This window comes from Colobus angolensis, unplaced genomic scaffold (genome assembly GCF_000951035.1).
Source record: "Colobus angolensis palliatus isolate OR3802 unplaced genomic scaffold, Cang.pa_1.0 Scaffold18, whole genome shotgun sequence".
Classification (NCBI taxonomy): Eukaryota; Metazoa; Chordata; class Mammalia; order Primates; family Cercopithecidae; genus Colobus; species Colobus angolensis.
This window is the reverse complement of record NW_012114932.1, coordinates 4,762,199-4,788,757: the sequence shown is the minus strand read 5'-3', so window position 1 is coordinate 4,788,757 and position 26,559 is coordinate 4,762,199. Positions and strand designations below refer to the sequence as shown.

At 39.2% G+C, this 26,559-nt stretch overlaps 1 protein-coding gene across 1 annotated transcript in view; it reads right to left on the bottom strand.

Moving 5' to 3' along the window:
* The window catches only part of SMARCC1 (SWI/SNF related, matrix associated, actin dependent regulator of chromatin, subfamily c, member 1), a 201,763-nt gene that overhangs the window by 67,250 nt on the left and 107,954 nt on the right, over positions 1 to 26,559 (bottom strand). Inside the window, exons 17-19 of the mRNA XM_011939320.1 lie at positions 23,846 to 23,905; positions 15,917 to 16,175; positions 15,068 to 15,229 (exon numbers count right to left, since the gene is read on the bottom strand). Of these exons, the coding sequence (XP_011794710.1) occupies positions 15,068 to 15,229; positions 15,917 to 16,175; positions 23,846 to 23,905 (481 nt within the window). The remainder of the gene's footprint in view (positions 1 to 15,067; positions 15,230 to 15,916; positions 16,176 to 23,845; positions 23,906 to 26,559) is intronic.

Here is a 26,559-nt window from a genome sequence, read left to right as displayed (position 1 = left end):
CCAGGTGTGGTGGCTCACACCTGTAACCCCAGCACTTTGGGAGGCCGAGGTGTGGGGATCACTTGAGCCCCGGAGGTCAAGAATAGCCTGGGCAACAGAGCAAGACCCTGTCTCTAAAAAAATAAAATAATTTAATAGTGTGTTGTCCATCTCTCAAGATGCTATGTGGAACAGTATGTAAAGCAATTTCTATTCCACAAAATATTTGTTTAAATCTGCTATGTCTTCTTGAAAAAAGAAAAAGTCTCTCTTTGGTCTAAATTCTGGTCTGAATCATAAACCCTTAGGAGGCTGCAGCCTCTCCATGAATCTCATGTCATTTTGTTGTGGTTGATAAACCAACAGGTTAAAAATCCTTCCCCAAAAACATGTAATCTGACCCATATCTGCAGCGTTAAAGAGGATTAAACGACTTAAACAAGAAGGCATATAACTTAAACTAGTGGGTCATGTGCCAAAGACATTCTAGTAATAACATGGCTAGCAAAAACAGTATGAAAAAAGGTCTAATAACTATTTCCTAACAGGTTAAAAGAACTGGGAGAGGCATACTGGAGAAGAGATTTAAATGTCTGCCACATAGCTGCCTTTAATGTAAGAATGTAATAATCATGCACTATGACTATTTGGCAGGAACCACCCTCCATTTTCCGCACTTCATTTGTAAACTGCCAGCAGTTATTTTCAAAAACAGACTGAATCATGCTACTTCTATTTTCTGATGACTTCCTAATGTCTGTAAGGTAACAACGCTTCAAAATCAGTCCCACAGCCATCTCCAGAGCTGCATTCACTTGACCAGAGTACCTGCTCCCCACAGACCTCTTGGCAATCATTCCAGAATATGCCACCTACATTCATTTTTTTTTCCTTATTTGTTCCTGTAAAAAAGGTCACATCCTTTGTGAAGACTTCCCTAAAGGACTCAAGCAAAACTAATAGTGTTTCTTCTGCATGAGCCTCTACTTAAAGTCAAAACTATTTTCAAAATAACATTAAGATGTTATTTGCCTTTGCATTCTCATTCTCACACAGATTTAGAGTCTGACACTTTAGAGGCTGCATAATGCACAATGAAATGATCAGTCAGATAGTGAAAACAATGCACTCGTGAATTCTTTCAAAAGTTCCTCAGTCTTGATTTATATTACAGATGGTACCTGACTTATAATGGTTTGACTTATGGCATTTCAACTTTACAATGGTGCAAAAGCGATATGCATTCGGTTGAAACCATAATCTGAATACCCATATGATCATTCTGCTTTTCATTTTTGATGTAATACTTAGTAAATTACACGAGACATTCAATACGTTAGCAAGCTTTGTGTTACACGATTTTGACCAACTGTAGGCTAATGTAGATGTTCTGAGCATGCTGAAGGTAGGCTAGGCTAAGTTACATTTGGTAAGTTAGGTGTATTAAATGCATTTTCGACATATTTTCAACTTATAACGGGTTTATCAGAACATAATCCCATTGAAAGCCAAGAACCATCTGTATAGCAAACATCAACAAACATAATCCATATAAACTGAAGCATCTGGGGTTCTCCTAGATATTTTTTAAGAGTACAGGCCGGGCGCGGTGGCTCAAGCCTGTAATCCCAGCACTTTGGGAGGCCGAGACGGGCGGATCACGAGGTCAGGAGATCGAGACCATCCTGGCTAACACGGTGAAACCCCGTCTCTACTAAAAAAATACAAAAAACTAGCCGGGCGAGGTGGCGGGCGCCTGTAGTCCCAGCTACTCGGGAGGCTGAGGCAGGAGAATGGCGTGAACCCGGGAGGCGGAGCTTGCAGTGAGCTGAGATCCGGCCACAGTACTCCATCCCAGGCTACAGAGTGAGACTCCGCCTCAAAAAAAAAAAAAAAAAAAAGAGTATAAAGGAGTCCTGAGACCAAAAACTTGGAGAACTTACAGTCTCATAGATTTCTGTCTTGTCAAGAGCAGAATGAAGCACATGGCAGGAACCCAGTCAATACTTCTGTGAGACTGATCACGTCACTCCCTATATTTAACTGCAAGGATTTCATAAAGCCAGCAATACACAGCCCAAGCTCACAACCTTTGGCATCACCATCTCTATAACCTAGCTACAACCTACCTTTGTAGGCTATTCTTTCTACGTCCTTATTTGAACTTTGTATTGTGGCCAATCTAGTTTATTTCCCATTCTCTAAATAACTTTCCATTTCTGTTTCTGTGACTTCAATCACATTGGTTTATAGAATCAAATACTTTCTCGAATCTGCTCAGTGACATTCTAAACCTCTTTTACTTTTTTTTGAGACAGAGTCTCACTCTGTTTGCCCTGGCTGGAGTGCAGCGGCACGACCTTAGCTCACTGCAGCCTTTGCCTCCTGGGTTCAAGTGATTCTTATGCCTCAGGCTCCCAGGCTGCTGAGATTATAGTGATGCGCCACCACACCCGGCTAACTTTCGTATTTTTAGTCGAGACGGAGTTTCACTGTGTTGCACAGGCTGGTCTCCAACCCCTGACTTGAGGTGATCTGTGTAACTCAGCCTCCCAAAGTGCTGGAATTACAGTCATGAGCCACCGCGCCCAGCCTTCTAAACCTCTTTTTCTACGTTCAGCTCAAATACTACTTTCTTTGTGAAGCATTCCTCCATCAAAAATTACACGACCCCGTTTAAGAATTCTTTTTTTATTTTTTAAGAGAGATAGTCTTGTTCAGTCACCCAGGCTGGAGTACGGTGGGAGAAGGAGACCTCACTGCAACCTCAAACTTCTGGGCTTAAGCAATCCTTCCATCTCTGCCTCCCAAGTAGCTAGGACAACAAGTGTGCATCACCATATCTGGCTAGGTTTTTTTCTTTTTTGTAGAGACGAGGTCTCACCATAATGTTGCCGAGACTAGTCTCAAACTCCTTAGCCCAAATGATTCTCCCACCTCGGCTTCCCAAAGTGGTGGGATTACAGTCATGAGCCACCACACCTGGCTCCTGTGTAATAATTCTTAGAGCCCTTCCTACGTAGAGTCTTCCATGAACAAATAATACTATACTTCATTTTACTGCCAACCCCCCAAATGCTGAAATTATTTTTTTCATGTATGCGTAGCACAAAAAAATAGCTTCAATTGGTAGAGGGTATTAACTGTATGTCGCATGACATGACTTGCCCACAGCAAGAGGCATATATCAAATATCCAAAATGCCTGATTTGATGAAACAATCCCCCAAAGGCAGACAGTTATATTTTGTAACAAAAGTCAATTTCTTCCTGAAAATATACATCCTACTACCTAATAAATATGAGGAAAGTCACGTAAATCCTAGTCAGTCCTTAGAAATTAAATGTCCAATTATGAGCTATTCAGAAGTTTGAGTATATATTTCAAAATGTTTTTACAATACTTGAAAGAGCCTTTTAAATATAACAAAGAGAAAGCAGCCCATTCCACATGATGTAAGTCTGATGATCAAATATGGTTCCACATTTTTCTTACATGCATTGGCCTAGGGTATTTTCACACATGGTGTTTTAGAAGTGCCTGACTTTAAAAATAATGTTATGGAAATCCTCATGGTGAGAAGAGTGAGGCTACTTATAAGCTATGAATAGTATCTGAGGCGAGAATTCTAACAGTCATTTCTGGGCTGTATGTTCTTAGAAAGTTATTTCTTCAGTATTATTTATTGTCAGGATTATCTTAATCTCATAATGTCTAGACTAGTCCTTAACCTTCTTAAAAACTAGGAATGATTAGTTGGGTTAACACAGAGCTGTGACAACTGGCTCAAGATGTACTCATTGGAAACCTGTATTCCATAGGTTATTAAGGAGCTCAGTAGACAATCTACTCATTGACATATTTTTAAAAACTCTGATTATTCTATTTGTGATTAAATTTCACCAAAAGTCATCAACTTGCAAGGAAAACACTTCAATTAACCTAATCCCTCAAAATCTGTCCAAACCATTACTGAGATGCAGACAGTAAATCCACTCAGTAGCAAAAGAAATGAAACTAATACTTGAGATCAGGAAATATAAATGAGGGTAACAATAAAAGGTTTTTGACAAACCCTTGACTAACCCTTGAATGTACAAGTACATTCCAACTCTCTTGAGGGAAAGCGCTGGTATCCTAAAAAGGGACTAAAAATCACTGTGTTAAATAACTGATGTAGGAAAGTGTCCTTATCCTTAGGAAATACATGGTGGACTATTTAGGCTACAAAGAATCATCATGTCTTCAAATTACTTTGAAGTAATTCAGGCTGGGCGCGGTGGCTCACGCCTGTAATCCCAGCACTTTGGGAGGCCGAGGCGGGCATATCTTGAGGTCAGGAGATCGAGATCATCCTGGCTAACACAGTAAAACCCCGTCTCTACTAAAAATACAAAAAATTAGCTGGGAGTAGTGGCGGGCACCTGTAGTCCCAGCTACTTGGGAGGCTGAGGCAGGAGAATGGCAAGAACCCAGGAGGCGGAGCTTGCAGTGAGTGGAGATCGTGCCAGTACACTCTAGCCTGGGCGACAGAGCGAGACTCTGTTTCAAATAATAATAATACTAATAATAATAATTCAAGAAAAATAACATTTATTTAGAAGGCTAAATAAATATCAAAAAGTTGAACCTAACTAGTAGGTATACAAGATTTCACTGTGCTATCCTATCAATGTATCAGTATGTTTGCTATAAGTAAACAAATTATAAGATAGGCAATTTTGTTTAGTTTCCAAGTCATGTAAAAAAGTATCTACCTGTAATCCTAGCAAAACACAAGCATAAAATGTGGCCTTGGGTTGAGTGCAGTGGCTCATGCCTGTAATCCCAGCACTTTGAGAGGCCAAGGTGGGATGATGGCTTGAGCTCAAGAGTTTGAGACTAGTCTAAGCAACATAGTGAGACCCTGTCTCTACAATAACTAAAATAAGTAGCCCAGGATGGTGGTGCATGCCTGTAGTCCCAGCTACTTGGAGGCAGAACTGGGAGATCACTTGAGCCCGGGAGGTCAAGGCTGTAGTGAGTCATGATCATGCCACTGTATCCAGCCTGGGAGACATAGCAAGACCCTGTCTCTTTAAAAAATAAAAATAAAAACACAAAGAAAAATTTAATAAAATCTTTAATAGAGCTTTCTAATAAAAGCCTTGGTTATGTAGTGAAGAAAATTTTCTTTGAAGATCAAATATATGTTATCTGAATAATATATCAATTTAATGACTTCCACATGGGAGTATATTCTCAAATGAACAGTTAGAGTAAGACTTGAAAAAATATAGGTCAGACACAGGCCAGGCGTGGTGGCTCACACTTATAATCCCAGCACTTTGGGAGGCTGAGGCAGGCAGACTGCTGGAGTCCAGGAGTTTGAGACCAGCCTAGGCAACATGGCGAAACCCCGCCTCTATAAAAAAACAAAAAAATCAAGGTGTGGTGATGCACCCCTGTGGTCCCAGCTATTCGGGAGCCTGAGCTGGGAGAATCACCTGAGCCCAGGATGCAGAGGTTGCAGTGAGCCAAGATTGTGCCACTGCACTCCAGTCTAGGCAACAGAGTGAAACCCTGTCTCAAATACATATGTCAGACTCTGACATTCTTTTGGTCAAACTGCTCCACTTCCTCCACTTTGCATAAAGTAAACATCACAATAACCCACAAATTACCTTAACATCTCATATCCTCCCCTCCCCCACCAATCGAGCTATTATAATGTTACATGAGCCTCCTTGCTGTTCTTCAAGTATGCCAGGTAGCTCCTGCCCAGAGGGCTTTACACTGGCTTCTGCCAATACTGGGAACACTCTTACACTGCATGTCTACATAGCACTCTTGTTCACCTTATTTACATCTTCGCTCAAAAGTCACTTTCTCAATGAGACTTTCCCTGATCATTTAAAATTGTAATTCTCACACTTCACTCATATTCTTGCAACCCTGCTTTGCTTTTCACCATAGCACATCAGCCAACATACTCTTCATAAATAATTACATGTATACACGCTAAGTTTTATTTATTTGATTAGATTGCTGTCCATCTTACACTCTATAAATATAAAACATAAAGGGGAGAAATTTTGGTTTACTTTACCAGTATCCTAGCATCTAGAACACAAAGAAATGATGTGACAATATGATACACTGAGTTTGATTTTTTGTGATTATGTCCAAGAAAGCTTCTCTGGCACAGGCTCATGCACTGAATGACATTGACTGAATTTTGGTGTAAGGTTTTTGGTTTTTATTTGAGACAGGGTCTCGCTTAGTCACGTAGGCTGGAATGCAGTGGTGTGGATCACAGCTCACTGTAGCTTGGGCTCAAATGATCCTCTCACCTTGTGTTCCTGAGTAGCTAAGACTAAAGGTTTGTACCACCATGCTCAGCTAATTTTTTTATTTCTATTTTTTTGTACAGATGGGGTCTTGCTATGTTGACCAGGCTGGTCTCTATATCCTGGCCTAAAGCAATCCTCCTGCCAGCCAAAGTGTTGGGATTACAAACATGAGCCATAGCACCCAGACTTCTGTGGGTTTTGCTGGCATTCAGTGGCATATAGAGAAAGTCAACCACAGCTGCTCTGACTGATGCATTTGCCTATTTCAGGAGACAGGTGTTAAGTTCTCAAGAGGGCTTGGGCTCTTTAGTATTATATTTCCCATAGTATCTAAGACAGAACAGTAATTTGGAGCTATTAGGCCTTTAAAGATGCTTGTTCAATGAATGAAAACCACATAGACAAACCTACATATTTTACTTCTGGCAGCCTGCTACAGTGAAGAGAAGCAGAGCTTTGGGATTAGAGAGATTTAGGTTAAATTTCTGGTTCAGATACACACCTATGTAACCTCTCGATGCCTCAGTTTACTTGTTTTTGCCAAAAAAAAAAAAAAAGTTACTTCCTCCAAATGATTCTCTTAAAAAGAAACTCAAATGGCCAGTCAAAAATCCCTATACAATGTGGACTAAATATGGGTACTCAGAAGTATTTTTTGTGTGCCCAGAATGGTCTAGTCAATGAAAAACAAAAAATATATAAATGCACAGAAATTAATAGTTCTTGGTGAATGACCATAGTTAAAAAGATGGACTGAAGAAGACCCTTCTCATAAGCAAACACTCATTTCCTAAATAATTCCTATGGGAAATCACTTAAAATATGAATGTAAGAGGTGTTTGAGTGTTCATCCAGCTTTACTTTCATTTCACCATATACATCGTATATTTCTTCTCTAATCCAAATTCACAACGAAATGTTAGATAGGTTAATGACAAGAACCCAAAACAAGTACTGTATTTCTTAAGGAAGCTTATTTTCCCTATAGTATGATTTTATCATAGATAATACCTATGTGTACATATTTGTAACACAGTAAATTATCACAATAAATAGTACCATGAACTCACCACCCAAGTACCCAAGTACACTATTATCTTGCTAAGTAAAATCCTTTATCACTTGGTTTCAAACCAGTGTGCTACACAATAAGGCAGTATTTGTGACATGAAAAGTAAGAGATACACTGTTGACTTCCTACAATTCTGCTGAGCCAATTCCGAAGGAAGAAACATTTGCTGTTTCTCAATTTATTCCATTTGTCGGAATCCAATATAAATCATATTATCTATAATAGTCCAGCATAAGTTATAGAAACCTATTCTCAACTCATTTGAAATATTCATATTATGGTCTGTTTTCCTTACCCTTATTATAAGAGGACCCAAATTCCCTTGCTGCAATTAGTGAGTATGGAACACACTTGAAAGAGGTTAACTGGGAGGCTACTTCCAGATACCGTGAACGAATTTTACTGTTAATACCACTCAAAGGTCAGCCCTTGTAGTCTCATGTGCCTCCTGTAGCAGTCTAAGCTCTGCATGCTCCACAAACCATAAATTCACTAATGAATCAGGAATCAGGAGAATCCAGCCCCAAAGAAACCAAGGTTGCTAGGTGCTTCAGTGTTGTTTCAAATCTCAGTAAACTAGAAATGGCTAAATCTGCAGCCTATGCCACTAATGGTCTATGGTATGATCTACCAAAATATGTTTTCAAAACATACATGTAAAAACACATCCCTCATTTGGCAAAGTACACAAATCTCACTGACTCAAAACATTTAGGAAATTAAGACCCAGGCTTCATTAGTCCCAGGTTTTTCCAGCCTATGCTGGGTACTGTCTGATGGTGCAGAATCAACAAAGAAGAACAGAGAAGTGACTTGGCCTGCTAAATTCAGTCTTCATATAAGAAAAAGAAAATAAGTTAATTTCAAACTAAGAATTATTGATACTCTCAAATTGCTTTTAAATCAAAGAGCTGGTACTCTAGGTGTAACAATGTTAAGAAGAGTTAAAACAATAATTTGCGCAGAGGGCTGGTATCTTAGTCCATTTTCTGGTGCTATAAAAGCATATCTGAAACTAGGTAACTTACAAAGAAAAAGGGTTTATTTAGCTCACAGTTCCACAGACTTAGAAATTCAAGGGCATGGCCCCGATTCCTAGCAAAGGATTTTATTCTGTGTCCCAACATGGCAGAGGAGGTCAAAGGAGAAGCAGACAGGTGTAAAGAAGAGAAATCTGACGAGGGTCCTGAAATTATAACAACCCACTCTGAGGGGAATGAATCCATTACTAGGAGAACTAATCCAGTTCCCCAAGAGTGAGAATGGAAACTCATTCACTACTACAAAAATAGCACCAAGCCGTTTATGAAGGATCTGCCTCCACAACCCAAACACCTCCCAACACCATCACATTGGGGATCAAAGTTCAACACAAGTTTTGGCGAGGACAAAAAAACCATATCCAAACCCCAGCAGCAGGGATGAGAGGCTTCATTAATCTGAAAAAATGTTTCTGTATAAGCAAAATGAGATGGCTAGACTGGCACTTAATTCAAACAAAGTAGAAAGAACAACAAGGGTAGGCCCTATGCAAACTCATAAAAAATGGTAAGATTTGAGACTTGAAAGGACCTCACTGATACCCACTTGAACTGCCAAGAATGGAGCACTAGGTGTTCAGATGTTATGTTCTGGAGAGCAATAGCTAGCAATTTTAAATTTTACTTCCTATTATCTTTATTTTAAGAATAAATGAAAAAGACAATAGCCAGGAATGGTGTCATGTGCCTGTAGTTCCAACTACTTGGGAGGCTGAGGTGGGAGAATCACTTGAGCCTGGGAGGTACAGATTGCAATGAGCTATGATCATGCCACCGTACTCCAGCCTGAGTGACAAAGCAAGACACTGTCTTAAAAAACAATAATAATACGCCAGGCACAGTGGCCCACGCCTGTAATCCCAGCCCTTTGGGAGGCTGAGGCGGGCAGATCACTTGAGGTCAGGAGTTGGAGACCAGCCTGGCCAACATGGTGCAACCCCGTCTCTACCCAAAATACAAAAATTAGCCAGGCGCTGTGACACACACATGTAATTACAGCTACTCGGGAGGCTGAGACAGGAGAATCGCTTGAATCTGGGAGGTGGAGGTTGCAGTGAGTTGAGATCACACCACCATACTCCAGCCTGGGTGACAGAGCGAGACTCCGTCTCCAAAAATAAATAAATAAACAAACAAACAAACAAATGAAAATCATTGTATCTAAAGCACAGTGTATATAAATTTCATACAGGTGAGATAAAGATGGAAATAATTAGGCAGAATGACACCTATAATTCTTTAATCAGCAGACATACACAGTTTCACAATGAAAGAAAAAAAATATTAATGAACAATGTAAAAAATGCTAGGAATATACTGGAAGGCAGGAGAATTGCTTGAACCTGGGAGGCGGAGGCTGCAGTGAGCCGAGATCACGCCACTGCACTCCAGCCTGGGTGACAGAGGAAAACTCCATTTAAAAAAAAAAAAAAGCCTCTTATATAAGGGCACTTCCATTTGAGAAGCTGGTACTACATATAAAGCTGCTTTATTAATTGCACTTCTCTTTAAGACTGATTAAAGAGAAACAGGTAATTAAGTCCTTAATAGCAAAAATGTCTCCTTTCTGACATCATAAAACAGCACTAGTAAACAATACATTATAGAAAGTATCTAACAATACCTTTTCTTCTACAGATGAGGTAATTCAGAGCTAATCAGCAAAGGTAAACTGCTTTTGAAAGTCCTATGGCTATGAAGGGTAGAAACAAACGTAGAACCTAAGTTTCAACTTCTCAAATACAATGGTGACAATGCAGTCTATAAGAGCCACTTTTGATACCAAGAAACAAAGAGACTGAAAGTAACAAGATAGAAAAGTGATCCAGTGTAAACAGAAACCAGGCCCTGCACGGTGGCTCACACCTGTAATCCCAGCACTTTGGGAGGCAGATGTGGGTGGATCACTTGAGCCAAGGAGTTCGAGACCAGCCTGGGAAATATGGTGAAACCCCGTCTCTACTAAAAATACAAAAATTAGCAGGGCACAGCAGCATGCGCCTGTAGTCCCAGCTACCCAAGAGGCTAAGGCAGGAGGATCACATGAGTTCAGGAGGTGGAAGCTGAGGTTGCAGTAAGCCAAGATCATGCCACTAAACTCTAGTCTGGGCAACAGAGGCAGACTCCATCTCAACAACAACAACAAAAAAAGTAAACAGAAACCTAACAGCATCTGAAATAGTATACTAATATCAGATAAGATAGACTTTAAGACACAAAATGTTATATAAGACAAAAAGGACATTTTATAAAGATAAAAGGTCCAATACATCAAAAAGATGTAACAATTATAAACATATAAGCAACAACAGAGTCTCTAAATACATAAAGCAAAAACAGAACTGAAGGAATAATTCAACAATAATAGTTGGAGATTTCAATACCCCACTTTCAATAAAGGAGAGAACTATGCAAAAGATAAACAAGGAAGTAGACAACTTGAACGACCCTACCCAATAAGAGCAGAAAACATATTTTTCTCAAATGCACAAAAAACGTTGTCTGGAACAGACCACACGTTAGGCAACAAAACAAGTCTTAATTTAAAAATACGGAAATCACACAAATTACCTTCTCTGATTACAACGAAATGTAACTAAAAATCAGTAAAAGAAGAAAATCTTTAAAGTTTACAAAGTTATGAAAATTCACAATAACATCCTCTTAAATAGCCAATGAGTCAAAGAAGAAATCGCAACAGAAATTACAAAGTACAGGGGCTGGGCTCAGTGGCTCATGTCTGTAATCCCAGCACTTTGGGAGGCCAAGGCGGGTGGATCACCTGAGGTCAGGAGTTCGAGATAAGCCTGGCCAACATAGTGAAATCCCATCTCTACTTAAAAAAACAAAACAAAACAAAAAAAACCACACATACAACAACAAAAATAAGCCAGGAGTGGTGGTGGGTGCCTGTAATCCCAGGTACTTGGGAGGCTAAGGCAAGAGAATGGCTTGAACCTGGGAGGCAGAGGTTGCAGTGAGCCGAGATCGCACCACTGCACTTCAGCCTGGGCAACAAGTGTGAAACTCCATCTAGAAAGAACAGAAGAAAAAAGAAAAGAAAAGAAAAAAGAAAAGAAAGAAAAGAAAAGAAAAGAAAGAAGAGAAGAGAAGAGAAGAGAAGAAAAGACAGAAAGAAAGAAAGAAAGACAAAGAAAGAAAGGAGAGAGAGAGAAAGAGAGAGAAAGAAAGAGAAAGAAAAGAAAAGAAGAGAAAAAATTACAAAGTACTTTGAGAAGAACAGAAACATAAATAAATATATCAAAACTTACAGAATGTCACAAAAGCAGTACTGAGGGGAATTCATACAGCTATAAACACCTACCTTATTAAATAAGATCTCAAATAACATACACTATCTTAAAACAACTAGGAAAAAAAAGCAAATTTAACCCAAAGCAAGCAGAAGGAAAAAATGAAGATTAGAGTGGAGAGAAATTATAGAACAGAAAAACAGAGAATCAATGAAACAAAAAAGCTGGTTCTTTGAAGAGACAAAATTGACAAGTCTTTACCTGGACTGACTTTAAAACAAGAAAAGCAAGTGGATGAAATTACTATAATCAGTAATGAAAATGAGGACATTACTACTGACAGTTATGAGAGGACACTGTGAACTTAAAAAGATAGCTTTGAGATATAATTCACATAATATAGAATTCACCAATTTATTGAGATGTAATTCACATAATATAAAATTCACCCACTGAAGGAGTACAAGTCAATGAAATTTAGTATATCAACAGATATGTGCAACCATCCCTATCGTAAAATTTAAAACATTTTCATTACTTCAAAGAGGTATCCTTTTGCAATCAACCCCAAATCCTCCATTCCACCTATACAGAGCAACCATTAATCTACTTTGTTTTTACAGATTTCCCTCTTCAGGACTTTTCTTATAAATGCAATCATATAGTATATTGGCTATTTTCACTGGCTTTTCACTTACCAAATGTTTCCAAATTCATCCATGATGTGGCATATGTCAATACGTCATTCCTTTTTATAGCCAAGTAATATTCCATTGTATGGATATACCACATTTTGCTTATCACACATCAGATGATGGACATTCCAGTTGTTTCCCCTTTTTGTTGTTATAAATTTTTTGCCAACAAATTAGATAGTCTACATAAAACGAATAAATTCCTATAAGACACAAACTACCAAAACTGACTCATTAAGAAATGTTTAAATCTCAGTAGAACTATAACGAGTTAAGAGACAGAATCAGGGCTGGGTGCGGTGGCTCACAACAGTAATCCCAACACTTTGGGAGGCCGAGGCGGGTGGTTCACAAGATCAGGAGATCAAGACCAGCCTGGCCAACACACTGAAACCCTGTCTCTACTAAAATACAAAAATTAGCCGGGTGTGGTGGCACGTGCCTGTAGTCCCAACTACTCCAGGGGCTGAGGCGGAAGTATTGCTTGAACCCAGGAGGCAGAGGTTGCAGTGAGCCAAGACCACACCATTGCACTCCAGTCTGAGTGAGAGTGAGACACCGTCTCCAAAAAAAAAAAGAAAAAGAAAAAGAGAGACAGAATCAGTAATCAAGAAAGTAAGAAAAGCCCAGGACGTGATGGCTTTACCAGTAAATATTACCAAATGCTTAAATTAACTCCAATGCTCCTCAAACTTTTCAAAAAAAAAAAAAAAAAAAAAGGCCGGGCGCAGTGGCTCAAGCCTGTAATCCCAGCACTTTGGGAGGCCGAGACGGGTGGATCACGAGGTCAGGAGATCGAGACTATCCTGGCTAAGATGGTGAAACCCCGTCTCTACTAAAAAATACAAAAAACTAGCCGGGCGAGGTGGCGGGCGCCTGTAGTCCCAGCTACACGGGAGAGAATGGCGTGAACCTGGGAGGCGGAGCTTGCAGTGAGCTGAGATCCGGTCACTGCACTCCAGCCCGGGCGACAGACCGAGACTCCGTCTCAAAAAAAAAAAAGAACAATTCCTAACTTATTCTTTGAGGCTATTACCTTAATACCAAAACTAGACAAAGATATCACAGAAAAAAAAACTACAAACAATCTATGAATACAGATGCAAAAATCTTCAACAAAACACTAGCAAAGTGAATCTGATAGCATGTTAAATGGATTATTTACAAAGGCCAAGTTGGATTTATCAAAATAAAAACCAAAAAACAACAACAACAAAAGGTAGGGTGGTTCAACATGTGAGAATCAATTACAGAATAAACTAAAACTTTGGACTGCAGTTGATGATGATGTGTTAAAGTAGGTTTATCAACAAATGTTCCACTCTGGCATGGGATATCGATCGTGGGGGAAACTGTGCATGTGGGGGGTAGTCAGGTGGTATGCAGGAACTCCGTAATGTCTATCAAATTTTGCTATGAACCTAAAACTGCTCTAAAACATAAAGTCTACTAAGAAAAAAAAAGGGGGGTGGGGTGGGACATGAATCTGAGTAGGTATTTCCCAAGGAAGACATAAAAATGGCCAATAAACACATGATATTCAAGATCATTAATCATCAATGCAAATACAAACCCCAACATCAAACCACTAGACTGGCTATTAAAGGTAAAAATAGAAAAATAAGTATTGACAAGGATGTGAAGAACTTACAAATGTCATACATTATGGGTAGGAACATAAAATGGTATAGCCACTATGAAAAACAGGCTGGCAGTTTCTCAAAAAGGTAAACAAAATTACCATGTAACTCAGCAATTCTACCCCTAGGTATATACCCAACCAAAAGAAGTGAAAACCCTCTGTTCACAAAAAAGCTTGTATATAAGTGTTCATAGCAGCATTTTTCATAGTAGTGTAAAAGTGGAAACAAAATGTCCATGAATTGACAGATAAATATAATTGGGTATATGACAGATAAATATAATTGGTTATATCCACCCAAAGAAATAGCACTGACAAGAATGAGGTACTGATGGATGCTACAACATGGATGAACCTTGAAAACATGCTAAGTCAAAGAAGCAGACACAAAAGGCCACATATTACATGATTCTGTTTATATTAAATGTCCAGAATAGGCAAACCCATAGAGACAGAAAGCAGACTGTTAGTGGGTACCACAGCTGAAGAGCAAAAGGACTGGGGAGTGACCGCTTAATAAGTATGTGATTTCCTGTTGGGATGAGGAAAATGTTCTGGAATTAGATAGTGGTGATAGACACACAGCATTGTAAATAGAGCAGAAGCTATTATATACTTTTAAGCAGTTAAAATGAGGAATTTTATGTTACAGGATTTTCTCCTCAGCTAAGAAAACCCCCAAAACAATGAACTGAAACCCATTCAGCAACATATAAATTAACATAATCATAAGTCATTTCTTTTTTTTCACCTACAGTTCTATGCATCTTTCAGTATTCTTCTGTCTATTCAAAACCTAGATCTACAAACAGCAACCAGATAATTCACAACTGTAATACCATTAACAATTACAAGACAATTTTTTTAGTTCTAGCTACCAAAAGAAACAGACAAGAGGAAAAAAATCATGATCTTAAAAAACTAATCTTAAAAGACAAGTTTATACTGATCATGGTACTCACTTTTTAGTGCAGGTAAACCCAATTACTTGAGTAAGCTGACAGGAATACAAACATATATTAACCCTGTCCCTTGAAAGCAGCAGTGACTCACCAAGCTTCTCTGGCTCATCGGGCCCTGTGCCCGCAATGCAGCTGCTCTCCAGGCCGTAGGTGGGATCCACTTTCCCAGAGGCTCGTGCTGCTTCTTGTACTTTCTTAACATGAGCTTCAACCAATTCCAGTGGTACCTCCTCCCGGACCCGAGAAAACTCCTCTGGTTCAAGAATAAAAATGGAACAGCAATCTAACTTTGCACAAAAATTTGCTTCAGTGTAAAACCACCATCGGGAAACCCAACACAGTATTATTGTCTTAGGTGTAGCAACCTCTTCAGGCTTTCAGTACCTCTACACCGGCAAAATGAGAGGACTAAATGAGATTAAAAAATAATAATAATAATGAAATTCTATGGCTCTACATTTTATCCTACACATCACAGAGCCTTGAAATAAGAGATCTTTCAACTCATACCAGCAATAATCAAAACTGCTGTCCATATTTTAACTTTGCTTACTAGATTAATAAATCAAAAAAACAAAAACAGCAAGGCTTAAACATCCATAAAACCAAGAAAGAGTTCTATGATGTGACGAAGTTCTAGTTACAATTAATGTGTAACCCACGAATATCAAATGACTTCCTTTGCTAGTTATACCAAATTATAAATTAATCACAAAATATACAGTAAAAAACCTCTGTTCCTCCAATTCCTAAAGCTCTTAATTTTAAGACGCATTACTTAAAAATTTTGTAATACTTTTATAAAGAATATGGTATCTTTCACAGGTAATATCTGATTTTTGTTATTTACATTAAAATAAATGAATGTAATGGCTGGTAATATTCCAATTGAGATAAACTGAGTTTTTCTGTTGAGGAGATGGTTTAGGGAAGTCCATACCCAAAGCCGCTTTTGCTGCAGCAGATGCCACGCGAGGGTCCACCACAGATGCCAAAAAAGCAACAGTACTCATGACTGGATTTCCTGACTGACTAAAGGGGACAGGCTGGTAGGCCAAAGGCCCAAGGGAAGCATCTGAATTCTCAAGGTATGGGTCCTCAATGGGAAGTCTCAAAAAGTGGAGGATGCATTCATCCTGAGTACGACTTCCAACATGTTCTGACACTTTGTTCCAATCATCCTTATACATCTCCAGGGCCTAAAACAGAAAAAACAGATGCTTTCATGTCAGGTAACAAGAAAGTAATGTGTAATATTAGAAGTTCTTTATATAGCTTTTTTTTAAAAAAAATTAATGCAAATAGTTACGCATAAATAGAAAGATTTGATGGCTTTCCTTATATTATTTTCAATCAGGCAAGAAAAATAAATAAAAGACATGCATACTATAAAGAAAGAAGTATTCCAAGCATGGTGGCTCACGCCTGTAATCCCAGCACTTTGTGAGGCAGATCACCTGAGGTCAGGAGTTCGAGATCAGCCTGGCCAATGACATGGTGAAACTCCATCTCTACTAAAAATACAAAAATTAGCCGGGCATGGTGGTGTGTGCCTGTACTCCCAGCTACTCAGGAGGCTGAGGTACAAGAATCGCTTGAACCCAGGAGGCAGAGGTTGCAGTGAGCCGAGATTGCGTCACTGCACTCCAGCCTGGGTGGCAAGAGCGATAGAAAGAAAGAAAATAGGGAAGGAAGGAAGGGAGGGAGGGAGGGAGGGCTGACATTTTTACTAATACAGACAGACATGACTGTTTATATAGAAAATTCTAAGGAAGCTATAAAAAAAAGTACTAAAACTAAACAGCTGAGCAAAGTCAAAGGATAGAACGGCAAGAGAGAAACTCAACTATATATCCATACATAATAGCAATGAACAATTTTAAACAGGAAGAAAAAAAGTATTTAAAGTAACATAAAAACTGGGTGTGGGGGCACACATCTGTAGTCGCAGCTACTCAGGGGGCTGAGGCGAGGGGATCTCTTTAGCCCAGGAGTTCAAGGCCAGCCTGACAAACACAGCAAGACTCTGTCTTAAATAGCATAATTAAATACTTAGGAGGAGGAATAAACATAATAAAGAATGTATAAGAGCAACAGACTGGAATGAGTAAAACATGACAGAACTAAAAGACCCAAATAAAATAACGGAAGAGATATATTGTGTTCATTCACTAGAAGTCTCAGTATTAAGATGTCAATTATTTCCAAGTTGAACTTTAGATTCAATACAATTCCAGTCAAACTCCAAGTAGGCTTCTTTTTAGTAGAAATTGATAAACTGATTCTAAAATTTATAAACTACATACGTTTCTAGTTTTATAATTTATGATTTTTTCAGAGAAAATCCTGAAAGAAACCAACAAAAAGTTTAAAAGGAGTCTCCGAAGGAAAAATGGATAGAACAGTAGAAAGAAAACCACAACTATGTGGTGCTAAGAAAGTTGAGGAATTAATTGGATAAGAAGAATTTATTTAGTGGTATACTGAAGTTGGTACTCTCACACCATTCTCTCCAGGACCATGGTTCTCAATGAAGGGTAATTTTTGCCCCCTTGAGGACATTGGCAATGTCTGCAAACATTTTTGGTTGACCCAACTGGGGAAGTGCTACTGGTATCTAAGAACAAGGAGGGGCAATATATGCTGTAAAACATATATGAACCCTCCACTCCAACAACAAAAAAACTGGCCCAAATGTCAATATTGAATGCTCCAACTGAAAAACCTTGCATTAGAGCCTAATTTGCTGATCTACACTGTGAGATTGAGCTTTCTATAATAATAGTTGTCTCCATGTTTTACTTTTTCAGTTAATTATTTTACTTCAAAGTTTGTTTGTTTGTTTTTAATTTTTAGAGACGGGTTCTCACTATATTGCCCAGGATGGTCACGGACTTCTGAATTCAAGCAATCCTCCCACCTCAGCCTCCCAAAGTGCTGAGATTACAGGTGTGAAATACTGTGCCTGGCCATCAATTAATTCTTAATTCGGGGTTCCAACTGCTGCTCAGGCTTTCATTTCTGCTGGAATGGTATAGGACTTCTCAAAACCCAAGCCAGCAAACGGTCTGACTCATTAAATCCCTTGAAAAACTAGGCTAATTCTGGGTTTCCTCTGGATATTCAGTAACCTCAGGTAGTTTGAGAAGGAATTACTTTTTGAAAGACCCACATTGTTAGAAAAAAGAAAAATAAATCTACTTCACACAGGTCCACGGAAGTAGAAATATATCTACTGGGGCTGTACTATGTTTCTAATTATAGATAGGGATTTTCTAGGCATGCTCTATCACGCCCTTTTCCAATGAAGTTTTTATTTAAAAAATATTTTTTCATGTTCCTTTTGCCAGGGAACAATAAGAAAGTTCACCAAGTTTTTTTTTCCAGAATAAAGGTGGAGTTGGGGAACCTTCTGAGATACAAAATCCAAGCAAGAATCAGCATCCAGAAGAGCACAGAGTTGAGAATCAGTAAATGTCTGAGCCCGGGAACTGACAGTAATGTTAATAAGAGAGGCAAATAAAGAGACGTTTTGAAAAGAGAACAATGCGGTGACACACTGGCCAGGAAGGAGAATGATTCAATTAAAGGTTTTTAGTAAGTATCTTATAATACTACAAAACAGCTTCATTCATCCTGCCATAACCCAGGTTCAGGTCTTCATCATTACTCAACCTGGATACGTTCTCTCTCTCTCTCTTTTTTTTTTTTTTTAGAGACACAGTCTTGCTATGTTGCCCAGGCTGCTGTCCAACTTCTGGCCTCAAGTGATCCTTCCAACTCGGCCTCATAAATTGATTCTTACAATTACCTTTTTATACTTAATTTCATCCTTCTCCAAGCTGCTAGAGTGAAATATGTTTTACGTAAAACACTCTTTCTCTCCTGCCTAAAACTATTTTATTATGTGTCATTATCTTATGAAACTAAGCCAGACATGATCAGGACACTGCCTACTTCTCCCACCCTATTCTCTACTCTTTTTGTTTCAAGAATACACAGGTCCCACTGATATATTCCTACTAGGTATTATGCCTATGAACCATTTGTTCTGCACTGGAAACATCATGTTTTAGGACCAACACAGCTATACCATTCCCAGAAGGCTGTTCATTGACTTATCTACCTGGTCTGTTTGCAAAGCAACTCCTCTGTACAGCTCTTGTGCTCTGGACATATCTCTAATCATAACGTTGGGAATTCTGCATTCAAGCTCTGTGTTTTATCTTTCTGTCACCTAAGTAGACTATGAATTCCTTAAAGGTACAGACTGTGTCCTATAGATCTCAACATGCACTGTCATAGTGTCCGAAACACAATACCTAATAAAGTTTACTGAACTCAAACCACAGGAAACTGAACTAAACCAAAAAAGAAATCTGACTTTGCTAAGGCTCTCAAATGTAAAAAGGCTGACTGTTTTTTAATTAAAAAAAAAAGCTTCTCCTAAACCAAGCTTGTCCAACCTGCGGCCTGCAGCCCGCATGTGGCCCAGGATGGCACTGAATGTGACCCATACAAATTCATAAACTTTCTTAAAACACTATGAGATTTTTTGGGGAATTTTTTTCTTTTAAGCTCATCAGCTATTGTTAGTGTTAGTGTATCTTGTGTGTGGCCCAAGACAGTTCTTCCAATGTGGCCCAGGGAAGCCAAAAGATTGAACATCTCTGTCCTTAAGAAAAGTTTTTTAATAGAAGATTTACTATTCCTCTTAGTGTAGTTCAAAAGTACATAGAATTAAATATTTCCTGGGTTGCGTATCAAGAAAAAGTATGTAAAGTGCATGCACACTATGAGGAAATCTTGCATGTTGGTTATTGAATATCTTCTAATGCTATGTTTCCTGTAATTTAGCTGGCATAAAAAAAATGAGAGAAGGCTGGGCACGGTGGCTCACGCCTGTAATCCCAGCACTTTGGGAGGCCGAGGCAGGAGGATAACAAGGTCAGGAGATCAAGACCCTCCTGGCTAACATGGTGAAACCCCGTCTCTACTAAAACTACAAAAAAAGTAGCCGGGCTTGGTGGCGGGCGCCTGTAGTCCCAGCTACTTGGGAGGCTGAGACAGGAGAATAGGGTGAACCCGGGAGGCAGAGCTTGCAGTGAGCCAAGATCATGCCACTGCACTCTAGCCTGGGTGACAGAGCGAGACTCTGTCTCAAAAAAGAAAAAAGAGAGAAACTCTTACAGTGATACATAAATGTTAATAAATTATAAATTTTATTTGCAGGTATAGCCTTTATGTCTATTAATTATCTAAGGGAAAATAAATAGCATGAGAAAGCAAAGCATACATGACAAACACTAGAGTTATCAAGGGAGAATCAGTGAGCTTACAAATTCAAGTCTTGTCACTTTAAAGCCCAGGAATAATTACAAATGAACAGGAAGAATACTGCAATCAGTTGTGGACTTAAAAGAAACTGTGAAGGCCAGGCGCGGTGGCTTGTGCCTGTAATCCCAGCACTTTGGGAGTCTGAGGTTGGCAGATCACGAGGTCAAGAGATCGAGACCATCCTGGCCAACATGGTGAAACCCCGTGTCTTGTGAAAATATAAAAATTAGCTGGGTGTGGTGGTACACATCTGTAGTCCCAGCTACTGGGGAGGCTGAGGCAGGAGAATCACATGAACCCAGGAGGCAGAGGCTGCAGTGAGCCGAGATCACGCCACTGCACCCTAGCCTGGGAGACAGAGCAAGACTCTGTCTCAAAGAAAAAAGAAACTATGTACCCAGCACAGTGGCTTACATCTATAATCTAAGCACTCTGGGAGGCTGAGGCAGGAGGATCACTAGAGACCAGGAGTTCAAGACCAGCATGGGCAGAGTAGCAAAACCCTGCCTCTATATTAAATATGTGCAAAAATATATAGATATGTATGTACATATATATTAATTTGAAAAAAATTTTTTGATCGCCTTAATCACTGTGGAATAGAGTGGCTCCATTATCTCTCTTTCCTTCTGGTGCCCTGATTCTAACAACAGAATTTCAAACTTCCATGAAGACTGTGGTGGTCTTTTGTAGCTACTTATTCTTTTTTGTTGTTGTGCTATTTTGTTTTTTCACCTCAAACTTCAGACTTTATATGCCCACTCATTCTAATGACACATTTTCAAGTAGAAATTCCCCATACCTTTTTACAACTGAAGTCTTATTCAAACAAGCCGTCATCATCTTGATCTTACAGAGTAATTTCTTTTTAAAAAGTTAATATAAAATCTTACATTATCCTTCATTTTTACCAATTAAAGATCTTTCTTTTTCAAACTGTATTCCTTTATCTATTGTATACATTCCACTTTGACTATTTCCAAAATTGAAATGTTGCCTCCAATATTTACAATAAGATAACAAGGAAATGAACATGACCAGATATTAACCTTTAGCATTTACTCAAAAACTGTGCTTTGATACAAGACTTTATGAAACAAGGTCTTTTAAAAATCAAAGGCGTGGGCTCAAGAATACAAAAAATATTTGGAATGCTTCCTGTGTGGTATATTTGTTTAATAAAATAGTATGCCCGCCTGAGCAACATGCTGAAACCCCGTCTCTATTTAAAATACAAAAAAACTAGCCAGGCATGGTGGTGCACACCTGTAGTCCCAGCTACTCGAGAGGCTGAGCTGGAAGGATCGCCTGAGCTCGGCAAATTGAGGCTGCTGCAGTGGACTGAGATTGTGCTACTGCACACTAGCATGGGGGAAGGGAGTAAAACCCTGTCTGGGAAAAAGAAAAAAAAAGTACGATGCTATTTTGAAAACAGCAAACCCCAATGAGTCTACCAGATTTATCAATGTATTAGAAAGAGACGATATTTGATTATAAATCCATTTAAAAATACTCATCTGACTTCATATTCTTAAGCTATTGAGTATCTCTAAATAAACTATATAAATGGAAGATGTTAGTGGTAAACACTGATGTGGAGAAGTCTTTTATTTCTCTTTGTGTAATTGCAAACAATTCCTGTTGACTGAATTGCAAGTTTAGAAGAAAAATCAAACACTGCACAGATTCCACCTGCAGGAGAGAAAATGCACTATTGTGTAAGAATACTGTGGTTTTCTTGGATGTTTTGTTTTTTGTTTTTTTTTTGAGACGGAGTCTCACTCCGTTGCCCAGGCTGGAGTGCAGTGGTGTGATCTCTGCTCACTGCAAGCTCCGCCTCCTGGGTTCCCGCCACTCTCCTGCCTCAGCCTCCCGAGTAGCTGAGACTACAGGCGCCTGCCACCACGCCTGGCTAATTTTTTGTATTTTTAGTAGAGACGGAGTTTCACCGTGTTAGCCAGGATGGTCTCAATCTCCTGACCTCGTGATCTGCCCGCCTTGACCTCCCAAAGTGCTGGGATTACAGGCGTGAGCCACCCCACCCGACCTCTTGGATGTCTTTAAACAGTAGTTCAGTTATTCTTACCTCACTTTTACTACCTACTAATCTTAAATATGAAAAAGGAGCAAAGTTTCAGCATCAATGTGCAGCAAGAAAAAGAACAATTGTTGTCCCAGTCATTGTTACACAACTTACTTTCTCTCCAGAGCCCAAAGATTCCAAAATAGCAATACAAAAGTGTGTTTATAGTCATCCACAAGTACTGAAAACACGATTCATTTTAATTAATATTAAAATCTAGTAGATATGGCTATACAAAATAGTCCTGAAATTAAAAGTGAGTCAGTCAGTACTATAGGAAACATAGTTAAATACATAAGAAAAAAGTGAGTCAGCAAAGCTCTCTGCATATCACTGATACTGAATGGGCATATGAGAACATATCAAAGTACAGGCAAAAGAACACACAACAAGGGATTGTTCTGATTTTGATCACAACAGAGAAAGACAAGGTTGGGGGGAGAAGCAGAAAACGGCAAGAAAAAGTAAAAGAGGAATGAAAAAAAGAAATGAAAATAGTTTGATGCACCAAGGATACTTCTAGAGTAATTACAACAATTGGAACAACCTGAAAAACCAAATCAAAGCAGTACAGCAACCAAAATGTCACCAAGTCCACTCTATGTGGTCTGGGAACCCAGAGGGCATCGGGCTCTTTTAGGACTGTGATGTCAAACAATTTCCTTGATAATACTAAGACACTACTGTCTTTTTCATTATGTCGACATCTGCATTCATGGTGCAAAAGGAGCGGCGACATCCTAGCATAAATCCAGGCAATGACACCAATTGTCTTAGTAGTCACTTTATTCCTAACTGTCACACACTCACAACACTCACAACTTATTTTGTTGTGAGTGTGTGACAATTAGGAATTAGCTTCACTTAAACATCCTCGATGAATCTATAAAAATTATCAATTTAATCGTCTAAATATCTAACTACACGGTTTTAAAATTCTGTACTATTAATGGGAGACACAGAAAAGGATTTAAGTATCAACTATCAAAGCACGATGGCTGTTCTAAAGGAAAACACATGTGTGATTGAGTTTTGAGCTCCAGTGGACCCTTTTTAAAACAGAATACTAAAGGTGAATTTAAAATGCTAGTCACAGGCCAGGCACAGTGGTTCATGCCTTAGTTCCAGAACTTTGGGAGGCCAAGGTGGAAGGATTACTTGAGTCCAGGAGTTTGAGACTAGCCTGGACAACATGTTGAAAGCCCACTGCTACAAAAAATACAAAAATTAGCCAGGCATGGTGGCACATGCCTGTAGTCCCAGCTATTCAGGACTAAAGGTAAGAGGATCGCCTGAGCCTGGGATGTAGAGGCTGCACTGAGCCATGATCAGGCCACTGCACTTCAACCTGGATGACAGAGCAAGACCCTGCCTCCAAATAAAACAAAACAAAATAAAATGCTAGTCACAGAATCTTAGCACACATCCCATATGCATTAATCTGCTTACCTCCAGGAGTAGAAGGGTCTCCTGTTCAGTCCATTCTCTTCCAGCACTAGCACCTTTACTCTAAGGAAACAAAATCAGAAATTTTTTGCTCATTTTTAAAGCTGAATATGGAGCTCAGTAGAATTACTTTTCAAGCTCAGGTGACTGTGTTATACAAACTATCAATGTAAGTCTTCGACTAACAGGAATAAAACACTTTAAGGAGCCTAAACTTCTAGAAGAAATGCTGGCTTATTTGAAAGACTGGCTGGGCGCGGTGGCTCACGCCTGTAATCCCAGCATTTGGGAGGGCAAGGTGGGTGGATCACTTGAGGTCAGAGCTCTAGACCAGCCAGGCCAACACCATGAAACCCCATCTCTACTAAAAATACAAATTTCGTCGGGTGTGGTGGCTCTTGCATATAGTTCCAGCTGCTCTGGTAACTGAGGCAGGAGAACCCAGGAGGCAGAGGTTGCAGTGAGCCAAGATCGCGCCACTGCACTCCAGCCTTGGCAACAGAGCGAGACTCCATCTCAAAAAAACACAAAAACAAAAACCAAAAAAGACTTCCTGCTGTCAAACAAGGACCCATAACTATTTGGATATGTTATTTCTATTACTTTGATACTTAACAGTATCTTTAGCAAGCTAAAAAGGCATATTAATTTACTGCATACCATAAATCAGCTATAATATCACAAACATAACACACATCTTGGTAATAACTTAAAGAGAGTACTTCTTCCAGGATTCAAGGATCAGATGTACTACAGACATAAAACACTGACAGGTTCTTGATTCCAACCGCAGTAAGTCCATACCATCTCATTTTAAAACATCTCTCAAATATAAAAGAATCTCCAAGTGAGTCCGTAAACTCAAAATCACCTTTTCCATGTGAGTCCCTTATAGTTTATGATTCATGTGACAATGTGAGTATAAGAGAAGTGCGACTGGCTTGTGTAAAAACTACAATTTAATCGATTAATTTATATTTCTTGATCTGCAGACCCTGCTGCATTCACTCATCTTCAGGAGACTTGATTTGTAGTATAGTGGATATTATCATGCGGCTATAAACATTACTAATTCAAAATATACATTCTAACGTATTTCCCTCTCTCAAAACTCTATTTTGAGAGATTACCATTTAATAAATAAACATTTCTACAATCCGTGATTTTCCTGTATATGTCAACAGTTTCTCAGTTTAGATAATTAAATCTCTTAGTGCAATAGTGCTACACACTGCATGAAAAAATTAAATTCTGTATGAAGGAAGAAAGAAAAAACAAAAATAAAACAACAACAAAATTAAACCCTGATTTGCTACATCTCTGGGGCATTCAATTCATAGCATTCTGACACACCCTGTTCACTTGCAAAAAAAAAAAAAACAAATAATGCATCAAAAATAAGTAGTCTTTTAACTAAAGAATAAAAATAGTTGAGCTAAGCATTGCAGAATTAATAATTAAACTCCTACAGTATGGCTTTGTGAGAAAGAAAAGATGCCTGTATCTATAACACAGAATATACAGCTGAGATCCCCAAGGATTACTTTTAAGATAACCAAAATCAGAGGTAATCACCAATCAGATTTGGAGCCCCAAGAAGAACAAAATTCATTAACATTTGATCTAAATTCTGAAGAAACAAAACCTCAGCAAACATAAGATCTCTACAACCTAGACACAGACATTTATTTATAGGGAAGGTCCTCAACAACCATCTCTCCACTTCTCAGCCACAAAGTATAGAAAGAATTTTTTTCTGCCCCACAGACTTTAGTCAATGTTTCTTCCTCTTCTTTTTTTTTTTTTTTTTTTTTTTTTAAGACGGAATCTTGCTCTGTCGCCCAGGCTGGGGGGCAGTAGCATGATCTCAGCTCACTACAACCTCTTCCTCCTGGGTTCAAGCGACTCTTGAGCTTCAGCCTCCTGAGTAGCTGGAATTACAGGCAGCCGCCACCATGTCTGGCTAGTTTTTGTATTTTTTTTTTCTTAGTAGAGAGGGGTTTCACCATGCCCAGCCCATTTCCTCTCTTGAAAACAACTGGCTCTACAACATAAGCCTCATCAGAGCCCAAAAAATGATTGCTGAAGCTTCCATATGATTTAAAAAAATTTTTTTTTTATTAGGCTGGGCATGGTGGCTCATGCTTGTATTCCTAGCACTCTGGAAGGTCGAAAAAGGTGGATCACTGGAGCTCAGGAGTTCAAGACCAACCAGGACAACACAGTGAGATGTCCTCTCTTTAAAAAAATAAAAATACAAATACAAAAAAGCTAGGTGTGGTGGCTCACGCCTGTAATCCTAGGACTTTGGGAGGCTGAAGCAGAAGGATCACCTGAGGTCAGGAGTTTGAGACCAGCCTGACCAACATGGTGAAACCCCATTTCTACTAAAAATACAAAAATTAGCTGGGCGTGGTGGCACATGCCTGTAGTCCCAGCTACTTGGGAGACTGAGGCAGGAGAAACCGTTGAACCCGGGAGGCAGCGGTTGCAGGGAGTTGAGACTGCACCACTGCACTCCAGCTTGGGCGACAGAGTGAGACTGTCTCCATAAAAAAAAAATGCCCAGGCCCAGTGGCTCACGCCTGTAATCTGAGCACACTGGGAGGCCAAGGTGGGTGGATAACCTGAGGTCAGGAGTTCAAGACCAGCCTAGTCAACATGGAGACACTCTGTCTCTACTAAAAATATAAAAATTAGCCAGGTGTGGTGGCACA